The sequence below is a fragment of the Mirounga leonina genome, unplaced genomic scaffold (genome assembly GCF_011800145.1).
Source record: "Mirounga leonina isolate KUSES-001 unplaced genomic scaffold, KU_Mleo_1.0 Mir_200, whole genome shotgun sequence".
Taxonomy (NCBI): domain Eukaryota; kingdom Metazoa; phylum Chordata; class Mammalia; order Carnivora; family Phocidae; genus Mirounga; species Mirounga leonina.
The window spans coordinates 6,152,294-6,177,244 of record NW_023270503.1 but is presented as its reverse complement, the minus strand read 5'-3'; the positions used below and the strand labels follow the sequence as shown (position 1 = coordinate 6,177,244).

The following is a 24,951-nucleotide window of genomic DNA, read 5'->3' as shown; positions in this document are numbered from 1 at the left end:
CACACCTCTATGGCTTCATTCCAAATTTGAATGATTTTTCCAAGAAAAACAGACTGTATCAAATACAGATGGTTCTCAACTTTTTTTTTTTTAATTTTATTATGTTATGTTAGTCACCATACATCACTGGTTTTTGATGTGGTGATCCACGATCCATTGTTTTCGTATTAACACCCAGTGCTCCATGCACTACGTGCCCTCCTTAATACCCAACACCGGGCTAACCAATCCCTCCCTCCTCCCTCCCCTCTAAAACCCTGTTTGTTTCTCAGAGTCCATAGTCTCTCATGGTTCATCTCTCCCTCCAACTCCCCCCAGCCATTTTTCCCTTCCTTCTCCTAATGTGCTCCATGCTATTCCTTATGTTCCACAAATAAGTGAAACCATATGATAATTGACTTTCTCTGCTTGACTTATTTCACTTAGCATAATCTCCTCCAGTCCCATCCATGTTGATGTAAAAGTTGGGTATTCATCTTTTCTGATGGCTGAGTCATATTCCATTGTATATATGGACCACATCTTCTTTATCCATTCATCTGTTGAAGGGCATATCTTGGCTCTTTCCACAGTTTGGCTATTGTGGACACTGCTGCTATGAACATTGGGGTGCATATGGCCCTTCTTTTCACTACATCTGTGTCTTTGGGGTAAATACCCAGGAGTGCAATTGCTGGGTCATAGGGTAGCTCTATCTTTAAATTTTTGAGGAACCTCCACACTGTTTTCCAAAGTGGCTGTACCAACTTGCATTCCCACCAACAGTGTAAGAGGGTTCCCCTTTCTCCACAACCTCTCCAACATTTGTTGTTTCTTTCCCTGTCCATTTTGGCCATTCTACCTGGTGTAAGGTGGTATCTCAATGTGGTTTTGATTTGGATTTCCCTGATGGCAAATGATGATGAACATTTTTTCATGTGTCTGTTAGCCATTTGTATGTCTTCTTCAGAGAAGTGTCTTTTCATATCTTCTGCCCACTTTTTGACTTGATTATTTGTTTTTTGGCTGTTGAGTTTGAGAAGTTCTTTATAGATCTTGGATACCAGCCCTTTATCTGTACTGTCATTTGCAAATATCTTCTCCCATTTTGTGGGTTGCCTCTTTGTTTTGTTGACTGTTTCCTCCTTTGCTGTGCAGAAGCTTTTTATCTTGATGAAGTCCCAAAAGTTCATTCTTGCTTTTGTTTCACTAGCTTTTAGAGATGTATCTTGAAAGAAGTTGCTGTGGACGATGTCAAGAGGTTACTGCCTATGTTCTCCTCTAGGATTTTGATGGATTCCTGTCTCACATTGAGGTCTTTCATCCACTTTGAGTTTATCTTTGTGAATGGTGTTAGAGCATGGTCGAGTTTCATTCTTCTGCATGTGGCTGTCCAATTTTCCCAGCACCATTTATTGAAGAGACTGTCTTTTTTCCATTGCATGTTTTTTCCTGCTTTGTCAAAGATTATTTGACCATAGAGTTGAGGGTCCATATCTGGGTTCTCTATTCTGTTCCATTGGTCTGTATGTCTGTTTTTGTGCCAGTACCATGCTGTCTTGGTGATCACAGCTTTGTAATATAGCTTGAAATGGGGCAACATGATGCCCCCAGCTTTGTTTTTCTTTTTCAACATTTCCTTGGCAGTTCGGGTCTTTCCTGATTCCATACAAATTTTAGGATTGTTTGTTCCAGCACTTTGAAAAATGTCATTGGAATTTTGATTGGGATGGCATTGAAGGTATAGATTGTTCTGCGTAGCATAGACATTTTAACAATGTTTATTCTTCCGATCCATGAGCATGGAATATTTTTCCATCTTTTTGTGTCTTCTTCAATTTCTTTCGTGAGTGTTTTGTAGTTCCTAGAGTATAGATCCTTTACCTCTTTGGTTAGGTTTAGTCCGAGGTATCTTATGGTTTTTGGTGCTATTGTAAATGGAATCGTTTCTCTAATTTCTCTTTCTACAGTTGCGTTGTTAGTGTATAAGAAAGCAACTGATTTCTGTGCATTGATTTTGTATCCTGCCACATTACTGAATTGCTGGATGAGTTCTAGTAATTTGGGGGTGGAGTCTTTTGGGTTTTCCACATAAAGTATCATGTCGTCTGCGAAAAGAGAGAGCTTGACTTCTTTGCCAATTTGAATACCTTTTATTTCTTTTTGTTGTCTGATTGCTGTTGCTAGGACTTCTAGTACTATGTTGAACAATAGTGGCGAGAGTGGGCATCCTTGACGTGTTCCTGATCTTAAGGGAAAGGCTCTCAGCTTTTCCCCATTGAGGATGATATTCACTGTGGGTTTTCATAGATGGATTTTATGAACTTGAGGAATGTTCCCTCTATTCCCATACTCTGGAGAGTTTTAATCAGGAAAGGATGTTGTATTTTGTCAAATGCTTTTTCTGCATCAATTGAGAGGACCATATGGTTCTTCTCCCTCCTCTTATTAATGTGTTTTATCACATTGATTGATTTGTGAATGTTGAACCACCCTTGCATCTGGGGGATAAATCCCACTTGGTCGTGGTGGATGATCCTTTTAATGTATTGTTGGATCCTATTAGCTAGGATTTTATTGAGGATTTTGGAATTTATATTCATCAGGGATATCGGTCTGAAATTCTCCTTTTTGATGGGGTCTTTGGTTTGGGGATTAAGGTAATGCTGGCCTCACAGAATGAGTTTGGAAGTTTTCCTTCTGTTCCTATTTTTTGAAACAGTTTCAGTAGAATAGGTATTATTTCTTCTTTGAATGTTTGGTAGAATTCCCCAGGGAATCCATCAGGCCCTGGACTCTTGTTTTTTGGGAGGTTTTTGATCACTGCTTCAATCTCGTTACTGGTTATTGGCCTATTCAGGTTGTCAATTTCTTCCTGTTTCAGTCTTGGCAACTTATAGGTTTACAGGAAGGCCTCCATTTCATCCAGATTGCTCAGTTTATTGGCATATAGTTGTTGATAATAATTTCTAATAATTGTTTCTATTTCCTTGGTGTTAGTCGTGATCTCTCCCCTTTCATTCATAGTTTTATTAATTTGGGTCCTTTCTCTTTCCTTTTGGATAAGTCTGGCCAGTGGTTTATCGATCTTATTAATTCTTTCAAAGAACCAACTTCTAGTTTTGTTGATCTGATCTACTGTGTTTCTGGTTTCTAATTCATTGATTTCTGCTCTAATTTTAATTATTTCTCTTCTAATGCGTGGCTTAGGCATTGTTTGTTGCTTTTTCTCTAGTTCTTTAAGGTGTAGAGTTAGTTTGGTGAATTCGGGATTTTTCTATTTTTTTGAGTGAGGCTTAGATGGCTATGTATTTCCCCTTAGGACCGCCTTTGCAGTATCCCATAGGTTTTGGACAGATGTGTTTTCGTTCTCATTGATTTCCATGAATTGTTTAAGTTCTTCTTTGATTTCCTGGTTGACCCAAACATTCTTGAGCAGAGTGGTCTTTAGCTTCCAAGTGTTTGAATTTCTGCCAAATTTTTTCTTGTGATTGAGTTCCAGTTTTAGAGCATTGTGGTCTGAGAATATGCAGGGAAAATCTCAGTCTTTTGGTATCGGTTGAGACCTGATTTGTGACCCAGTATATGGTCTATTCTGGAGAAAGTTCCATGTGCACTCGAGAAGAATGAGTATTCTGTTGTTTTAGGGTGGAATGTTCTGTAAATATCTATGAGGTCCATCTGGTCCAATGTCATTCAAAGCTCTTGTTTCCTTGTTGATTTTCTGCTTAGATGATCTGTCCATTGCTGAGAGTGGGGTATTGAGGTCTCCTACAATTAACGTATTGTTACCAATATGACTCTTTATTTTGGTTAACAGTTGGCTTATGTAGATGGCTGCTCCCATGTTGGAGGCATAGATATTTACAATTCTTAGATCTTCTTGTTGGATAGACCCTTTAAGAATGATATAGTGTCCTTCTGTGTCTCCTATTACAGACTTTAGTTTAAAACCTAATTTGTCTGATATAAGAATTGCTACCCCAGCTTTCTTTTGAGGTCCACTGGCATGGAAGATGGATCTCCATCCCTTCACTTTCAGTCTGGATGCATCTTTAGGTTCAAAATAAGTCTCTTGTAGACAGCATATGGATGGGTCCTGTCTTTTTACCCAATCTGCAACCCTGTGCCGTTTTATGGGAGCATTTAGGCCATTCACGTTGAGAGTGATTATTGCAAGATATGAATTAATTGTCATCATGTTGCCTGTGAAGACGTTGTTTTTATAGATTGTCCCTGTAAATTTCTGTTGTAGATCACTCTTGGGGTCTTTCTCCTTTTATAGAACCCCCCTTAATATTTCTTGCAGGGCCGGCTTAGTGGTCACATATTCTTTCAGTTTCTGCCAGTCGTGGAAGCTCTGCATCTCTCCATCCATCCTAAATGAAAGCCTTGCTGGATAAAGTATTCTTGGCTGCATGTTCTTCTCATTTAGGACCCTGAATATGTCTTGCCAGGCCTTTCTGGCTTGCCAGGTCTCTGTGGATAGCTCTAACGTTATTCTGATGTTTCTCCCTCTGTACGTAAGGAATCTCTTCCCCCTAACTGCCCTTAAGATGGTTTCCTTGGTTCTAAGATTTGCAAGTTCTACTATTACATGCCGGGGTGTTGGCCTGTTTTCCTTGATCTTAGGAGGGGTCCTCTCTGCCTCTAGGACTCGAATGTTTGTTTCATTCCCCAAATTAGGGAAGTTCTCAGCTATGATTTGCTCAAATACATCTTCTAGTCCTCTCTCTCTCTCTCCACTCCCTCCAGGATCCAATTATTCTGACATTGGAATGCTTCATGGTGTCACTTATTTCTCTGATTCTATTTTCATGGATTCTGAGTTGTTTTTCCCTGGCCTCCTCTTTTCCCTTTTTATCTATTATATTGTCTTCCAGGTCGCTTATTCGCTCTTCTGCCTCAGTTACCCTAGCTGTTAGGTTATCTAGATTGGATTGGATCTCATTGATAGCATTTTTAAGTTCTGCCAATTCACCTTTTATTTCTGCCCTTAGAGACTCTATGTTGCCATTAATTGATTTCTCCATTCTAGCCATTGTCTTCACAATTGCTAACCTGAATTCCATCTCCGACATCTTGGTTATATCTGCATCCATTTGTAAATCTGCAATCATAATCTCTGAGTCTTTTCTATTTTGGGGGCTCCTCCTCCTAGTCATTCTGTTGAGGGGTGTTGAGGGAATGTATAGAGTCCAAATTACTGACCAGAACCCAAGCAAGATGCACCTGTTTTCTTGGGACCTTAGGGCTGCTGTCCTCTTGTTTTCCCAGCCTGTCTTCTGCGGGAGGGGCCTGCCGCGCTGTTACTCAGGCAACTCTGTTTGGGCGGTGTTGCCCTGCCCCCCTATGGCAGGGGATGGGCTCAGCGGGATTCAGTCTTGGGGGCTTTTGTTCTCTGGCGGCTTTCCCTGGCGGCTTTCCGTGTCTCTTCCACGAGTCAGAGCAGAAGAGACCGTTTCCAACCCTCTGCCTCAGAGCAGAGAGATCGCAGTCTGTTCTTCAGTGAGCTCTCCAGGCCACACCGTCTCCGTTTCTGTCTCTGTCCGTGCTGCTATAAACTGCAGCGTCCTGGGTTGTGCGCCCCTCCGCAGCCTTCCCAGTCCTGCCTCCAGGTCGGGGCACGTCTCTGCCCTTTGTGCTTCTAAAATGGCCAGCTGCTCCCAGTTCCCGCGCGCACGACCCCGCTGCTCCGGGTTTCCGTCCCGGGGGCTGCCCTAAAGTCCTTTCCCTGCCGCTACTGGTCTGAGAGTCTGTGCCTTTTCACAGAGCACGAGGTTGTCACTCACCGGCGGTGTAGGATCCCCACGGCCAGGCACCCTCCTGCTGCCGTTTATCCTCTGATATCTGCCCACGGAATCACGGCTCCCTGCTTCGTACCTCAAAACCAACCACCTGCGATATTCTGTTTGTAGAGATCCAGATCTTCTTACATCTCAGGCTGGTTTCGTGGGTGCTCAGAGTGGTCTGGTAGATATCCAGCTCAATTCCGGGGACCAGTTGAAATAGGGTCCCCTACTCCTCCACCATCTTTCCCCCCTCCCGGTTCTCAACTTTCACTAAACTTATACTTTCTGACACTATACGTTTAAACTCTTAAGCCACCGTTCCTATACAGAATTTCATCTTTCCTCCATTACCTGATAAGTGATGAATCTGAGTTATCAGAGTAGGGGTGGGCCTAATCTTTGTCAGAGTCCATGTGGCAAGCGTTCCTTGGCTATGATTGTGGGGGTACCAACCTGTGCCTGCCAAAGCGCTTCTTCGCCCAACAAGCACGTAATCTTCCTCCTTACCCTACCCTAGCTCCCACGGGAAATCTCACTCATAATGAAATGTGGTGGTCTTCTTGGTAGCTTAACCTTGAAGAACCCCTCATAGTTCTGGGGTTTTTCAGAACAAAATGTAGTATTTATTTGTAGCACTGGTGTTCAAGAAACTAACAAACCTCCATCTTTAAAAAAAAATGAGCAAGCTTTTGGACATTGAAATTTTATCTACAATGTTTCCCTTTAAATCTTTTAAACCATCCCTTACTGACCACTAAAACTTTTTATCTGTAGAAACACTTCCTTGAACTTATTTTTCCTGATGTTTATTCCTGAAGCATGTTTATTGTCCTATTACATTGGTTCTGTCTTCCACATTAAAACATTTCTTTCCCATGTTGTTTTACAAACTTAGCACTTTAAAGGTTTATTTACCCAGCAGCAATAAGGAGTTCAAGAATTTCCTATTAATCTTCTGAACTGTAAGTATTCTAGTTAGCTTAAGTAAGACACATTTAAGACTGATGCGCTTTAAAACATCATAACCCTCCTCATTTTACATGTAAGATGATTAGCTAAAGAGGCTCTTTCCACATGTTTGCTCTTCTTTCTCATCACCTTCTTTCCTGATCTCTTGAAGGATGGGTGCTGGGAAATACAGGGAAGTACCAACTCTTATAGATACATCAGGAGCTCATGACCTGGTTATAGTCTTATCTGATTTCTTCAAAACCTACATGCAGCTTTCTTTCTTCTGATCTTTGTACAACCGAAGAACGGACTCAGTGTCAGCAGCTAGTTTTTGGATTTTGTTTTTTGGGTTTTTTTAATTCTCTGCCAGGGGGAAAAAATAATTCCCATTTACTGCATGGAATTTTTCCCCACTGAGGTCAGTGGAAGCTGAGGGGCCAAACAGTGGCAATCTTTGCTTAATCAGCAGAAAGAAATGCAAGCTAATACAAGAAATACAGGAGAGAAGAAAATGCTAGGAGAAAAACCTACAAAAAAGATGAAAGAACCAGGATCCAGAGCATTAGAGAAAGTTTACTTCATAAATATGGCAAAAGGACAGGCACAGGGGAATAAAAAGTAGACTGAATTACCACACAGCAGTGGTGCTCTTACCTGATCAGCATTAACTAGATTCAGAAACAACCCTGAAGACCATCTAGTTCAATTCTTTTTATTTGTTAACTGCTGAGAAAAGAGGCCGAGAGAGTAGCGACTTGCTTAGTAGTGGTACTAAAACTTGAGTCTATTCCCTGACTCCTGGTTCAGCACTCTTTTCACTTATACAGGACCAAAGAGCACCCACTTCATGCACTGCAGTTTATATGTATATATCATACATGTACTCCATTTGGGGTCGGTAGTGGGGGACACAATGACTTGACCTATAATTGTTATTGCCTGGTTCTAATAAAAAAAGTAAAGTACAAAATATCTGGGTACCTAGAATTAAAACATTGTAATAATCATGTACTGTGATACTGACATATGATTACACGAATGGAATGGAAAGTCCAAAAATAGACTCAAATCTCCAGCCAACAGAAAAAACTATGGGGACAATTGGATAGATATTTGGAAAAAGATAAAATTGGATCCATATTTCACACTACATTAGAATAAACACCAAATAGACCAGAGATCTAAATGTAAAACATAAAATTACCCAAGTAACAGAAGAAAATATGAAAATTCCTTTATAATCTGGAAGTGAGAAAAACCCTCCCAGCTGAAACTTAAAATCTAGAAGCAATAAAAAGAAAATTCCAATTACATAAAAAATTTTTAAATGTCAAAAAAAAGGGAAGAAAAGAAACAAACTCTACCACAATAAAGTCAAAGGTAAGCTGGAAATAAAGGGAAACTGGAACTCTAAGGCAAAGGGCTAGTATCTCTAAATTTTAAAAAAATCCTATTTAGGGGGAGGGAAAGACCCACAACAGAATAGAAAAAATGTGCAAAACCTAAGACAGTCAAAGAAGAAAGAATTTAAATGGTTCCTAAAAGCATACATAAAGATATACAACCTTCTTCATAATAAGAGAGATGTATTTAAAATTACACGGAGATGGTCTTACTTATGACATTGATATAAATCCAAAAGTTCCACAACAAAGTGTATGGTGAGGTGATACAGAACTGACACCCTGATACACTGCTGCTGGGACTGCCAAAATGGTATGCACTACACAGAAGAATCTGGTAACATCCAGAAAAGTCCCTTTTACTCAGCAATCCTATTTTTAGGAATCTTTTTCAAAGATTCATTGGACAAAATATGAAACTACTTAGGTACAAGGGTATTCACTGGCATTATTTGTAATAAGAAAAGTCTGGAAACAACCCAGACATCCATCAATAGGGACTGGTTGAATAAACCATGGTACACTCCCAAATGGAGTCCTATGCACCTTGTGAAATGAACGTGAAAGATCCCTGTATGCTGATGTAGAAAGATCTTCAAGATATATTCAGGAAAAAAAAGAACAGGATGTGTAAACACTAGGGGTGCCTGGGTGGCTTCAGTCAGTTAAGCGTCTGACTCCTGGTTTCAGCTCGGGTTGTGATCTCAAGGTCCTGGGACTGAACCCCACACTGAGCACGTGTTAGGCTCCGTGCTCAGCATGGAGTCTGCTTGTCCTTCTCCCTCCCTCCCTCTCTGCAGCTTGTGCTCTCTCTCTCAAATAAATAAAATCTTTTTTTTTAAAGGATGTATAACAGTATATTTAGTATGCAGCCCTTAATATAAGAAAAGGGATTAAGAACATATAATACATATTTTTTATGTTTACAAAAAAAAAAAGGAAAAGAAATACTGTTAAAATACAACCAAAAGCTAATACAAATAGTCACCAATAAGAGGAAGAGTGCAATAGGGTGAAGGGGATAGAGAAGCAAGATTTCTCTGAATCGGGCGCCTGGGTGGCTCAGATGGTTAAGCGTCTGCCTTCGGCTCAGGTCATGATCCCAGGGTCCTGGGATCGAGTCCCGCATCGGGCTCCCTGCTAGGAAGGGAGCCTGCTTCTCCCTCTGCCTCTGCCTCTGCCTCTCTCTCATGAATAAATAAATAAAACATTAAAAAAAAAAAGATTTCTCTGAATATACCTTGTTATATAGTTTTGACTTAAGCAGTCCCTGGAAGGCAGCTATGCTCACCACTATACCACCAACGCTTAAGCAGTCCCTGGAAACTGATAACTGAAACTAATGAACCTAACTTCATGTAAAGTTGATGATATAAACATATAGAAAAAAACCTTATTTCAAGTTGCATTAGAGCACAGAATTGACTATCATCCTTAGTGAAATATATTCTAAGAATAGAATGGCAAAGAAATCTTAAATTTTATTCAGTAGTCTATAATCTAATTGTAGCAATACTGGCATTATTTTGCAACTATTGTACGATGATACAAATAAACAATTACGTTAATGCTGTTAGGAACCATTTATAGGAAATATGGGGGATAGAGGAATAAATTAAATGTTCACAAGGAAGCAAACAGATAAATCCAGATGAACAAATAACTGAGTTTTGGCAACAAGTCAATAGTATGGGGGAAAAGGGGTGGAGAGGTGAGACAAGAAACTGATCCACCTGCGTTTTGACCTGATAATTTCTATCTTGTCAGTTCGTCCATGCTATTAAATACTTTGTTCAGTACTCTAATTGTTTTCAGCAGGAAATTCAATCTGAATAGCCAACTATATTACTAAAAATAGAAAATATAATACTTTTACTCTCAAGCATGACAAATGTTATGAACTTAAGAAATAAACTATATCCTTATTATGACAAGCACTGAGTAACGTACAGAATTGTGGAATCACTATTTTGTAGATCTGAAACTAACAGAACACTATGTTAACTATACTGGAGTTAAAATTAAAAAGCTTAATGAAAAAATAAAATAAAATAAAATGGGAATCAGATTAAAAAAGACAAACTGATTAGGTTTCCAAACTGTTGATTACCATGGGACAGTTGTTTCCTGGCAGGCAATCTGTTATACCTTTCACAATGTTGGGGTAATATATCCTAGGACAGTGTGTTTCACAAAAGAATATGTAAATGAATGTACTGCTTAGTCTAGAATATAATAGTTGCCTAAAGAGCTGTAATTCCTGACTTGACAGGCTTATCTAAAATATAATGTGTCTAAAATAATATCTAATATCTAAAATAAGTTGTAACAAATACTCACGCCTATACAAAATTCTTATTTTTTGAGTAATAATATACTATTATTTTATTTCAAGAGAATTCTTTTTTTTAATATTTTATTTATTTATTTGAGAGAGAGAGCGCGATAGAGAGCGCGAGCTGAGGGTGGGGAGAGGGAGAAGCAGGCTCCCCACTGAGCAGGACCGTGGGATCATGACCTGAGCCAAAGGCAGACGCTTTACCCACTGACCTTAACCCACAGGTGCCCCTATTTTATGAGAATTTCTAAAAGCATAAGGACAAATTGTTACAATTCAAATACATTAAAATGTTTCCCCTCTTTCTGAGAATTTTATAACAATCTTTGAATAATAGGAAGCAATTGGTATGTCCCCAAACTGGAAAGAAAATACTGTCACTATTACTGTATTGGAATTTTCTATTATATACAGCAGAACCTAATCTCAATGAAGCCTAACCCCAAATTCATTTGAATCCATAAGTTAGTGAAATAACAAGTTCTTGTTTAAAAAAAAAAAGTACTGGTAAGTATAATGGAACTGGGTAACTCCACTTCCACACTGATGTAATGAGACTTCATAAAATTGTAACAAGAGATTTAAGTGTTGGTAAACTGACCCTCAATCACATCTTTGAAGAATAAAAGTATAAACAGGAGCTAAAATATAAGAAATCTAAATGTCAAAACAAACATTCCCTATTTCCACAACAATGCAATTGCTGAATGTAGTATTTTTAACACATTGCTTTTAAGCACTAAGATTGATGACTGGTTTCTGAAATCCATAGAAAGAATCTTATTAAGAGTCCAAGGCTGAACTCTCCAAGTAAAGTGGGAATAAAGCACCTAATCAATAATAAATTTCTAACACTGCAGACTTTTAAAATGTAGATACTTTTCGAGGAACATTAATTTTTTTTTAAAAGATTTTATTTATTTATTTGACAGAGAGAGACACAGAGAGGGAACACAAGCAGGGGGAGTGGAAGAGAGAGAAGCAGGTTTCCCGTGGAGCAGGGAGCCCAGTGCGGGGCTCGATCCCAAGACCCTGGGACCATGACCTGAGCCGAAGGCAGACACTTAACGACTGAGCCACCCAGGCGCCCCTATCTGCTTTCTTTTCTAAGGTAAACTGGTTATTCCGGAAATTAGATTTGAGTTTTAACAGATTATTTATACAATCAATCCACTAAAAAGTGAGGCAGAAGTTACTATAAATCTGGTCACATTTTATAAAACTCATGACCAAAAGTTTTGCCTTTGACATTATTTCATGTAATTTAAAAACTCTAAATTGCTTTCTCAGTAAGACCAAATGTGAAACATTCTGAAGAAATCACCTAAGATTGATGCTATTTTTTTTTCACAATTCAATACAATATCTTTTATTTATGAGATATTCTATTTATATGCCAATCTTTTTGTATTATTTATTTATAGCCCTTGGGACCTCATTCTTTGTCCACAGTGAAAGATCCACCCAAACTTCCCCCTTTAACTGATGCTATTATTTTTAAAACATAAAATCAAATAAATGGTCACTCCTACAGCATTGAAGATGTCTCTGGAGAAAACAATTCGTATACCCACTCACTGAACAAAGTAAAGCTACGTGAAGAAAAAAAAATCCTTCACCTAAAAGACATAAAATAAAACCTATCTGACCCCATAAATTTAATTAAAAGCATATCATGCTCATTTAAAAATATAGTCCTGCTTGTGTGTAGTCTGGGTTAAATGATCCTTTGTATCAGAAAGATAAAGACAAAATAACCATATGGAAGTAGCTCAGTACTTCCGAAAAAGGAAGATGAAGGTTTAAGTGGTTGATAAATTTGAAAAGCTGATTATACGTAATAATCACCGTGTTGGGGGAGCACATGAAAATGAAACAGATTGTATTATGTTATTTTAAAAAGTGACATGACAATTGAACCATTTTAGAAGAACATGAAAAGGCAGGAGTTAAAAATAGTTAAATTAACGTCTTAGAAAACCATCCACAGGGAAGGTCAAATTCATTTTCAACATTTTTCAATGTGTAAAAAGAATAAAGAGTAGAGGCTTTAAGAAGAACCACAAATTCTTCATGAGGCAATGTTCGAATGTAGAACATGAGCTCAGACAAATACACAAAAATGAGTAAGGGCCAGGTCTAATGTGGATGAGGCACTATATCCTATAGTAAACCAGAGATATATAGGTATGCTCAATGCTGTAAATTTAAAAAAAAATTCTGGGGTCCATTTTGTTGCGTGTGCACCTCTTGCAATAAATTTGAGTCAGCACCAATGACAGCTCTGCAGTCCTCCTATGTGGCGCTGATCAGGTGGTTGCAGAGCTTCAGCTCACAGCGACACAATGCAGCTAGCTGAGCAGGCAAGCACAGCCCACAGCCAGAAGCGGTGCCCACTCTCCAGAACAAGGCGACCTTTAAGCTTAAGTTTCCCGGAGAAAATGAGATGCTGCTGCTGAAGACGACACTATGGTAAGCTGTTATTTAGATCAGTAAAAGATTGACTTTGGGATTCCCCCCCCCCCTTTTTTAAAGAAAAAGTCAGTGTGAGGACTGAATATATATTCAGAAGCAAGTGCATGCACCAGAAATTTGCTGCAGTGTCAGTAGAGGGGTTTCTTTTTAATATTCATTCACTTTGTGAATGTCCACATTGCTTTCTTTTAGCATCGGCACTGAAATATACAGAAAAAAATCACTATAAAATGTGAGGTTTAAGGGTATGGTGTTGGTCTGAATTTTTCAAGTGCCTTAAAATGTTTTACAAGGATATATTTATCCTAAAAAGACAAAGATGAATTTCAAAGTATTGTTTTAATATCTAAATAAAATCTTACTCTACACACACAATTGACTATTACATTACTGCCGAGATTTAAAAAAAACCAAAAAAACAGACAGCCATTTTTTCCTATCAGAGTAAGAAAGGATATTATCAAAAATAGTAATAGCTTAAGATTATGACTCTTTATATGCAGAGAATGCCATTTTGTACTGTAAAGGCTCTAGGAAGATAAATAAGAAAGACTATCTATGGTAAAAGAAGGGAGAAAATGCAGAAGCAAGTAGGGGGAGAGAGTCCCTCTCTACCACATAGCCCCAATTGAAGGATTAAGCATTTGGACTATAAATGAAGGGGAGCTTTGTTAGTTTAATCACTGGAACAATTATAAAAGGACTCAACAACAAGGAGGTTTATTGAAAATTTTGCCTAATGCTAACTGACCCATGCAGATGCCTAATTGTGTTTGCATATTAAAAGAAGGGTGTATCTGTTTGTTTCCAGGCTTTGATGGAATATCAGATATTGAAAATGTCTCCCAGCTTGTTCATCCTTCTGTTTCTCACACCTGGTATTTTATGCATTTGTCCTCTCCAATGTATATGCACAGAGAGGCACAGGCATGTGGACTGTTCAGGCAGAAACTTGACTACATTACCATCTGGACTGCAAGAGAATATTATCCATTTAAATCTGTCTTATAACCATTTTACTGATCTTCATAACCAGTTAACCCAATACACCAATCTGAGGACCCTGGACATTTCAAACAACAGGCTCGAAAGCCTGCCTGCTCAGTTACCTCGGTCCCTCTGGAACATGTCTGCTGCTAACAACAACATTAAACTGCTTGACAAATCTGATACTGCTTATCAGTGGAACCTTAAATTTCTGGATGTTTCTAAGAATATGCTGGAAAAGGTTGTCCTCATTAAAAACACACTAAGAAGTCTTGAGGTTCTCAACCTCAGTAGTAACAAACTTTGGACAGTTCCAACCAATATGCCCTCCAAACTACATATCGTGGACCTGTCTAACAATTCCTTGACACAAATCCTTCCAGGAACATTAATAAACCTGACAAATCTCACACATCTTTACCTGCACAATAATAAGTTCACATTCATTCCAGATCAAGCTTTTGACCACCTCTTTCAGTTGCAAGAGATAACCCTTTACAATAACAGGTGGTCATGTGACCACAAACAAAACATTACTTACTTATTGAAGTGGATGATGGAAACAAAAGCCCATGTGATAGGGACTCCCTGTTCTAGCCAAATATCATCTTTGAAGGAACATAACATATATCCCACACCTTCTGGATTTACCTCAAGCTTGTTCACTGTAAGTGGGATGCAGACAGTGGACACCATTAACTCTCTGAGTATGGTTACTCAACCCAAAGTGACCAAAACACCCAAACAATATCGAACAAAGGAAACAACGTTTGGTGCCACTCTAAGCAAAGACACCACCTTTGCTAGCACTGACAAGGCTTTTGTGCCCTACCCAGAAGAGACATCCATAGAAACCATCAATTCACATGAAGCAGCAGCTGCAACTCTAACTATTCATCTCCAAGATGGAATGGTTACAAACACAAGCCTCACTAGCTCAACAAAATCATCCCCAACACCCATGACCCTAAGTATTACTAGTGGCATGCCAAATAATTTCTCTGAAATGCCTCAACAAAGCACAACCCTTAACTTACGGAGGGAAGAGACAACCACAAATGTAAAGACTCGCTTACCTTCTGTGGCAAGTGCTTGGAAAGTAAATGCTTCATTTCTCTTAATGCTCAATGCTGTGGTCATGCTGGCTGTTTAAGGGTCTGCATTTTTTGAAACGAATGAAAGAACTCTTCCCTGATGTATAGTTGGGAAAATATGCCCCTATCTAACCAGTGATTCAAGCTATATAAGTATTCAAGAAAGCCAGTCTTACATTTCTGACTCTGATGTAAATGAAGTAACTTGTCTTAAATAAAAGAAGTGCACACTGTCTTGGTACTTGCTGCTATTTTACTGTCTTAATTAAGTAAAACTAATGAGTTTCTTTCTTTTTAATGAAATGTTTTCTTTTTAAGGCTTCAATTTATTGCACAAAATATAAAGCATCTAAACTTTAATATGTATTTTATGTATGTTTACACTGTCAAACATCTGGGAAAAAAAAATAAAAGGTCTATGCTCATAACTGTGTCATTTGGCTTCCTAGTCATACCAACTTAATCTATTTAGTAGAATCAAAATGACCTAACCACTTCTGTTCTGGGGTACCTTGGTAAAGTCTTAATGGTAAATGAAATGTTAGAGGTATCCAAGGATTTTGCCACTAAAGTATACTGTGGTTTCCACCCCATGAATGGTTATGCCACATCATTATTTTACACACAACCCATAATTGTTTCAAATCTAAATGATGTCCTGCTTCTGAGGAACTCTTGGCTACTTTACAGATTATATAATGGACAAAAGCTCTTCAAAAAGCTAGAAGACACTAGGCCTTGCATTTTAATAAGGAAAGTTTAATGGCTTTGTTTTTTGCATTTAAGTATTGGAAACACAATAAAAAGTTTGGCTTTAAAGACATGTAAAGGAACAGTTTTAGTGTATATTTAATAGACTATTTATTAATGGAATATTTGTTTACAAAATTAAAAGTCTTCTACATACAGGAGAGGGAAATTTATCTTTTGCACATCAGATGTCAGCATGTGACTTACCTAAATTAAAAATAGATTAGTTTCAGGATAAAATCCTGGGCGTCTAAGAAACATGGGCAGTACTAAGGAAGAGACAGGAAAAGGCAAGGAGAAAGGGAAAAAAGGATGGGATTCATCTCTATGACCAGGCAATGAGCCCAATAAAACACACAACAGGACTAAGGCTGGGCACAGGACGGATCTTAACATTCCACATCAAACTGCACTGGGATACAACTAGAAGAAAATGGAGAATTTCCTACGAATACAAAAGTAAGCCACCTATGAATTCGAGACAAACGTAATAGCCAAGAGTGAGAAAAAGAAGCCCTGAAACAAGCTAGATTAAAATGCAAGAAAGAGTAACTGAAACAGGTGGGCCACATATGAGGTATTTAATTTGTGAGACACAAGGAAGAATCTATTTCAAGCAATTCCTAGAGTTGGGAAAGAGTCCCGAAAAAAACTTTTATGCTCCTTCCTAAGACATTTTAAAATAAGGTAAGACTTCTTTCCAGGCCTGGGAACATTTCTATTCAGAGAGAGAGAAAAGTAGTAACCCTCCAATGTGCTTTTTTTTTTCTTTTTTTTTTTTAAAGGACCAGGCTTATGGAAAAATTACTGTTAAACTTCAGTAAAGCAATTCCTTTCCTGTGCTGACCAGTACCGTGGCTCTTGAACATTTCTCTGCCCCAGCAAACCTAATTCATTATGTCAGAGAAGAAAGGGGGTTATTTGGAAAAGTCCCCTAAATGATTTTAAATTTCACTACCTTTCCCAATGGGCTGTTCCCACTCCCTCCCAATCACTGATCTAGTATCTTCACCAGAGGTGATAAAGGCGAAGTGCCCAGATATTTCCTACTCTACCACAAACTTGTGTCTTGTTTCAAAAAACACATATCCTGAGTTTCACAACAAGTAGGTGTCTTCCACTGAGGGTGCCAAATATACAATGCTGTCTTAGAAATACTACGGGGAAAAGTGACAAGAAGGTGAAATTATGGATAACAGCATTAGTAGCACCTATGGATTATTCCAATCTTACTGATTTGTCCACAAAATGCAGAGGAAAAAACTCAGTAAATTTACAAGTACAAAGCATGTCAACTACACCGACTCTAAGTCCTTAGAAAGAAGTTATTACCTAGCCTTAAAGTAATTAGGTAAACTTCCTTCTAAGGAATTTGTGTTCTTATCATTACTAATGGAAGAGACAAGACAAGAACTAATGAGTTTTTCTTTTTAATGAAATGTTTTCTTTTTAAGGCTTCAATTTATTGCACAAAATATAAAGCATCTAAACTTTAATATGTATTTTATGTATGTTTACACTGTCAAACATCTGGGAAATTTGCCAGATAAGATAAGAACTACTGTATTACTGGGCTCCATAAACATTTCAAAACGCATTAGTCCTCTCAAGCTCCTAAGATATGTATCCATCCATCCATCCACCCATCCACCCCTAAGGCTTGGTTCTATTTTACAAGTAACTTTTGTTTCTCACCAGTCAAGAGGATCCAAATAAGAGCACAAATTAAAAGCAAATGCAATAAGGGATAAAGTACCAGTGAAGAGTGTGTGCTCTGGGGTCTAAGGTTCTAGGCCTAAATCCTGCCTCTGTCGCTTCTCAGCTGTACAATTCTGGACAAGCTACCACTTCTCTAGGCCACAGTTTCCTCATGCCTAAAACAGGCCAGCAGAACTTACTCACAATGTTTTTCTTGAGGACCAAATGGTGTAATTCGCAGAGAGCCTTATTACCGTGGTGTCATGCCCCCCTATACTCTACATGCAGTAGTGTTGCTGCTATTGTTCAGCTCATTATCACATGCATATGTCCAAGCCCACTGCTTTTGAGAAATTCATGCATGCAGAAATACCCAAGCTCTACACCCTGTCAGCAATAAAATGAAAGGGTGTGTGTGCTTTAGTCTCTGCTCTTCCACCCTCCAGAATTCAGGCTCACATATTAGTGGAATAGGGAGCCAGAAGAAAGCCACAGAAACATTCATTATCACACTGGAATGAGAAGATGTCTTCTTTGGCTCAGTTAAAAGATCACAAGTACGTGCTATTTGGTTCTTCCACAGCAATGCTCTGGAGCAGCAGCAAGTTCCTTCAACGGACACCAAAATGTCCGATGAAAGTCAATCCCAAGTCTTTTGTAAGATTATTCCTTGTGAAATACATTTTAAGAACTAGATAAACAGGGCGCCTGGGTGGCTCAGTCGTTAAGTGTCTGCCTTCGGCTCAGGTCATGATCCCAGGGTCCTGGGATCGAGCCCCGCATCGGGCTCCCTGCTTGGCAGGAAGCCTGCTTCTCCCTCTCCCACTCCCCCTGCTCGTGTTCCCTCTCTCGCTGTCTCTCTCTCTCAAATAAATAAATAAAATCTTAAAAAAAACTAGATAAACAACGATACCATACATTGCAAACCACCAGCCAACATAATGGTTAAAAGTAAAAGTTAGATTTATCCCATCCAAGTACTAACCAGGCCCAACCCTGCTTAGCTTCCAAGATCAGACGAAATGGGGCGCATTCAGGGTGGTATGGCTGTAGATGAGCAGTTAGATTTCTATTAAAATTAGAATCAAAACAAGAATGCCCATTATCATCAATCTTTTCAACAGTATTTGGGAAATTCTAGAACAGGAACAACAGATACAATTACATGGAAATAAGAAACAAAATTATTAATAATAGACTGAAATAACTGACTACCCAAAGGATTCCTTGGGAATGCCTTCAAAAGAATAACCTTAAATAACGAATGAAAAAAATATGGAACCACGAATGATTTTCTCATATACTGGCAACAAATAATTAGAAAATCCCAGGAAGAAGATACTGCTCATGGCAGCAACAACAAATCAAATCTACAATGCCAAGAAATAACATTCACATGAAATGTGTAGGACCAAATGGGGAAAAGCTAAAAAACATTAACAAGAGGTATTAACCGAGACTTGATGGAGACGATAGATAAAGATTTCTTCATTCACCTATTCTTCACTCAGTAGACATTCACTCAGCACCTGGAATGTACCAGGCATCAAGGCTAAGTACAGGAGACACACCTTGACTGATACTGCAAAGATGAGATTATTTCCAGTATAATTCATGGATTAAACCAAATATTCCAATGAAATTCTTTTTGGAACATGACATGAAACCCTTAAATTCATCTGGAAAAATAAATAAATAAATAGAAAAAAGAAGAAACAGTAGAGGTATCTTACACTTTCTCTAGAGGAAAACACATCTCAGCTCTAATAATTAAGACAGAATGGTAGGGTCATAAAAATAGAAAGGAAGATAGCCATAGTATAGAAATGAAAGTGCAATCTGAGCACAGCGCACAGGAGAATTCCATTTTCTCACAGGGTGGTTGTGAGGAGTGAGGACAAAATGAGATAATTCATGCAACATGCTCAGAACAGTGCATACCACACGGTAAATTCCTAAACATTGTTAACTTGAGATGGAAAAAAATCACAAATCACATGGCAAGGGTAAGACTCAATAAAGAATGCTGGGGAAATTGAAACACAGCCCAATTTAACACTCACTTCATGTGATACACCTATATAGTGAACTAAAAAAGACAACATTAAAACAAAGGAAGTCTTAAAACCATCAGAAGAATTTACATATATTTATAAATCTCTGGGTGACTTTTAAAAAATTAGAAACAGAAAAAAAAGTCACAAAAAATCAACAGGTTTGTCTATACAAAACTCCCAAATTTGGGCGCCTGGGTGGCTCAGTCGTTAAGCGTCTGCCTTCGGCTCAGGTCATGATCTCAGGGTCCTGGGATCCAGCCCCGCATCGGGCTCCCTGCTCAGCGGGGAGCCTGCTTCTCCCTCTCCCACTCCCCCTGCTTGTGTTCCCTCTCTCGCTGTGTCTCTCTCTGTCAAATAAATAAATAAAATCTTAAAAAAAAAAACAACTCCCAAATCTCTTTATGCTCAATGAGCCTAATAAAAATATTCAAAGAGAATACCAAAAAGAAGATTGTTAATCAAAAGCTCACAAAATTGGTAAGAAAAATATTTAGGTTCCCAATGGATAAGTGGGCAAGGGACATAAACAGAACATTTAAAAGACAGGAAGCATGGTGACTGATAAGTATCTGAGAATACGGCCTACCACATAATAATTGAGAAATAAAAATAAAGTATGATACCATTCTCATTAGTAATTTGGCAGGCAATTTTTAAGAAATAAAAATTAAGGCTGGGGAAGACACCACAAAACAGCTACATTCACATATTGGTATAACTCCTCTGGACAGCAATTGGCAATGATGATGAGAAAACAGCTATTTTGAGTTGCTGCCTAGGTATTTTGCAGTATGACAACCCTGCACAAACACAGAGTCTGGACATTTAAATAAGGACCCGAGATTGGGATTTCTACCACAAGTTCCTGCTTTGCTTTTCCTGGGGCACATTTTTAAATAACTGCTTAGAGTTGAGCCCATGAAAAGCTAGTGACTGTTACCCCAACCACCTTCTAAGTAATAGGTGCTTGCTACCCTGTACTCTGTGCTCTATTTTCTGCTTGCTGGTAACCTGGGATAGAAGACTGCCCTTCCTCCAGGTCACTGTGCATCCTCCTCCAATAATTCTGGGATCCGTAAGTAATAAATCTTGTGACTTTACTTCCTTTGAGTGAGTGTACTGAAACAAATCAAATCAAAACAACCCCAGGGTTTTCACTTCCCCAAAGCAGAAGCCCAGATGCTGAGGGAGCTCCCTGCCAACCCTGTGTAGGTAGTTTGTGCCTCCTCACTCAGCAGGTCATAATCTGCATACTCTTTTTTTTTTCCTTATAATCTACTCTCCAACCTTTTTAATTGAAATATAGTTGACATACAATGTTATATTAGCTTCAGGTGTACAACATAGTGATTCGACAATTCTATACATTACTCAATGCTCCCCATAATAAGTGTAGTCACCATATAATGTTATAATATTATTAACTATATTTCCTCTGCTGTACTTTATATCTCATGATTTATTTATTTTGTAACTGGAAGTTTATACCTCTTAATCCCCTTCACCTATTTTGCCTATCCCCTCACTCATCTACCCTCTGGCAACTACCAATTTGTTCTCCGTATTTGAGTCCGTCTGTTTGTTGTGTTTTTTAAGATTCCACATTGTGAAATCATATGGTATCTGTCTTTCTCTGTCTGACTTATTTTACTTAGCATAATACCCTCTAGGTCTATCCAGGTTGTCAGAAATAGCAAGACTTCATTCTTTTTTATGGCCGAGTAATATTCCACTCTCTATATATACACACACCACATTGTCTTTATCCATTCATCTATCAATGAACACTTGGGTTGCTTCCACATTGACTTTGTAAATAATGCTGATAAACATAGGTAGGGGTGCATATATCTTTTCAAATTAGTGTTTTTGTTTTCTTTGGGTAAATACCCATTATGGTATAATCTGCATATTCTTAATTTAATATGCCCATACCAACACAGCAGTGATCAAAAACCTAAAATATTTTAACCTATAACCTAGTAAATTCTAGGTAAATCCTTTCTAACAGCAAAAAAATGGAAACAATGCTAAATAGCTACCATTAGGACATGAGGTAAGTAAAGCATGATCCACTGACCAGAATATTATGTGTCTAATAAAAATATTTATGAAGAGTTTTTTAAAGTTTGAAAGGTGGCAAATGCAAAAACTAGAAGGATAAGCAAAAATTATCAGATATAAACATATAGAACTATGTACTAAAAACAAAAAAGAGAAATATACCAAAATGCTGACACTGTATACCAACTATGTTTTATGACCTACTTTGTTCTTGAAAAATGCAAGAGATATAAAAAAAGAACTATTGAAAACAGCTGTCTAAGAGATCTAGGTTGAGCAGGAAAATACGAAAATGAGAAGACGAAAAATGAACTGTGAATAGGTAGGAGTGGTCAACAAACTAGAGGGTATCATGAAGTAAAGATCAGAGATGGAGAAGCATAATCAGAATTCGGGGAAGCACCTGTACACACATACCTCATTTTATTGGGCTTCACGCCACTGAGCTATATGGACAGTGTTTTTCTACAAATTGAAGGTTTGTTGCCACCCTGCATGAGCAAGTCTATTTGTGCCATTTTTTCCTAAAAAAGCATTTGCTCGCTTGTGTCTCTCACACTTTGGTATTCTCCCAATATTTCAAACTTTGTCATTATTATTATATTTGTTATGGGGATCTGTGATCAGTGATGTTTGACGTTACTACTATAATTGTTTTGGGGAGCCAAGAACTGCACCCATACAAGATGGTGAGTAAGAAAATGTGTATGTTCTGACTGCCCCACCATCTGTCCCCCACCCCCACTTCATGTCTCTCTTCCTCCCCTCCAGCCTCCCTATTCCCTGAGACACAACAGTCTTGAAAGTAGGGCAATTAATGACCCTACAATGGCTTCTAAGTGCTCAAGTGAAAGGAAGAGTCGCACACCTCTTGCTGTAAATCAAAAGCTAAGGGCACCTGGGTGGTTCAGTCAGTTAAGCAACCGACTCTTTATTTCAGCTCAGGTCAGATCTCAGGGCCCTGAGATTGAGCCCCGCATTGGTTCTGTGCTCAGTAGGGAGTCTGTTTGAGATACTTTCCTTCTGCCCCTCCCCCCACTCATGCTCTCTCACTCTAAAATAAATAAATCTTAAAAAAAAAATAAATCAAAAGCTAGCAATGACCAACTTTAGTAAGGAAGGCATGTTGAAAGCCAAGGTAGGCTGAAAGCTAGGCTTTTTGTGCCAAACAGCTAGCCAAATTGTAAATGCAAAGGAAAAGTACTTGAAGGAAATCAGAAGTATATTCCAGTGAACACATGGATGGTAAGAAAGTGAAACAGCCTGACTGCTGACATGGAGAAAGTTTTTGGGGTCTGAACAGAAGATCAAGCCAGCCACAGCAGTCCTTTAAGCCAAAGCCTAATCTAGAGCAAGGCCTGAACTCTCTTCAGTTCTCTGAAGGTTGAGAGAGGTGAGGAAGCTGCAGAAGAAAAGTTTGAAGCTGGCAGAGGTTAGTTCATGAGGTTTAAGAAAAGAAGCATTTTCCAGAACAGAAAAGTACAAGGTGAAGCAGCAAGTGCTGAGGCAGGGGTGCAGCAAGTTCTCCAGGAGATCCAGCTCAGATCATTCGTGAAGGTGGCCACACCGAACAGCAGATTTTCAATGTAGATAAAACAGCCATCTATTGGAAGAAGATGCCATCTAGGACTTTCATAGCTAGAGAGAAAGCAATGCATAGCTTCAAAGCACAGGCTGACCCTCTTGTTAGGGACTAATGCAGCTGGTAACTTTAAGTTGAAGCCAATGCTCATTTATAAATCCGAAAATCCTAGGGCACTTAAGAATTATGCTAAATCTACTCTGCCTGTGTTCTACAAGTGGAACAACAAAGCCTGAACATCAGCACATCTGTTTACAACATGGTTTTACTGACTATTTTAAGCCCACTGTTGAGACCTGCTACTCAGAAAAAAAGATTCCTTTCAAAATATGACTGCTTGCTGACAGTGCATTTGGTCACCCCAAGATCTATCATGGAGATGGACAATTAGAGTAATGTTGTTTTCATGTCTGCTAACACAACATCCATTCTGCAGCCCATGGATCAAGAAGTAATTGTGACCTTCAAGTCTTAACAAATACATTTTGTAAGGCTATAGCTGCCATAGATACTGATTCCTCCAATGGAACTGGACAAAGCGAATTAAAAAATTTCCGGAAAGGCGATACCATTCTAGAAGCCATTAAAAACATTTGTGATTCATGAAAGAGGTCAAAATATCAAGATGAACAGGAATTTTGGAAGAAGTTGATTTTTTTTTTTTTAAGATTTTATTTATTTATCTGACAGAGAGAGAGAGCGCACAAGCAGGGGGAGGGGCAGAGGAAGAAGCAGGCTCTCTGCTGAGTGGGGAGCTTGACAGGGCACTCGATCCCAGGACCCTGGGACCATAACCCGAGCCGAAGGCAGACGCTTAACCGACTGAGGCACCCAGGTCCCTGGAAGAAGTTGATTTCAACCCTCATGGATGCCTATAGGGGTTTTAAGATGTCAGTGGAGGAAGTAACTGCAGATGTGGTAAAATAACAAGAAAATTATGGTTAGATTAGAAGTGAAGCCTGAAATGTGACTGAACTGCTGAAACCTCATGTAAAACCTGAACAGATGAGGAGTTGCTTCTGATGGATGAACAAAGAAAGTGGTTTCTTGAGTTGGAAACTGTTCCTGGTAAAGATGCTGTGAAAACTGTTGAAATAACAACAAAGGATTTAGAATATGACATACACTTAGTTGATTAAGCAACAGCAGGGTTTCAGAGGACTGACTTCAATTTTGAAAGATGTTCTACCATGGGTAAATTGTTATTGAACAGCATCACGTGCTACGGAGAAATCATTCCTGAAAGGGAGTCAATCGATGCATGAAACTTCATTGTTGTCTTGTTTTAAGAAATTGCCGGGACACCTGGGTGGCTCAGTCGGTTAAGCGTCTGCCTTCAGCTCAGGTCACGATCCCAGGGTCCTGGGATCGAGTCCCGCATTGGGCTCCCTGCTCCGCGGGGAGCCTGCTTCTCCCTCTGCCTCTGCCTCTCTCTCTCTCTCTCATGAATAAATAAATAAAATCTTTAAAAAAAAAAAAAGAAAGAAAGAAATTGCCAAGGCCACCTCAGCTTCAGCAACAGCACCGTGACCGGGCAGCAGCCATCAACACCAAGGCAAGAGCTTTCACAAGCAAAAAGATTACAACTTGCTGAAAGCTCAAATGATGATTAGCATTTTTAGCAAAAAGTATCTTCAGTAAAGGTATGTACATTGTTATTTTAGACATGCTATTGTACACTTAACAGACTACAGTATTGGGTAAACATCACTTTTACATTCACTGGGAAACCAAAAACTCATTGGATTCACTTTACTATGATGTTTGCTTCATTGCTGTGG

The 24,951-nt window shown here is 38.8% G+C and overlaps 2 protein-coding genes across 3 annotated transcripts in view; one reads left to right on the top strand and one right to left on the bottom strand.

Annotated features, from left to right (window-relative positions):
* NF1 (neurofibromin 1) overlaps nt 1-24,951 on the bottom strand; it is a 289,204-nt gene that overhangs the window by 65,799 nt on the left and 198,454 nt on the right. The window lies entirely within an intron of this gene.
* OMG (oligodendrocyte myelin glycoprotein) lies at nt 11,489-15,543 on the top strand. The gene is made up of 2 exons (XM_035027765.1): nt 11,489-11,574; nt 13,750-15,543. The coding sequence occupies exon 2, from the start codon at nt 13,756-13,758 to the stop codon at nt 15,076-15,078; it is 1,323 nt and encodes a 440-aa protein (XP_034883656.1). The 5' UTR covers nt 11,489-11,574; nt 13,750-13,755; the 3' UTR covers nt 15,079-15,543.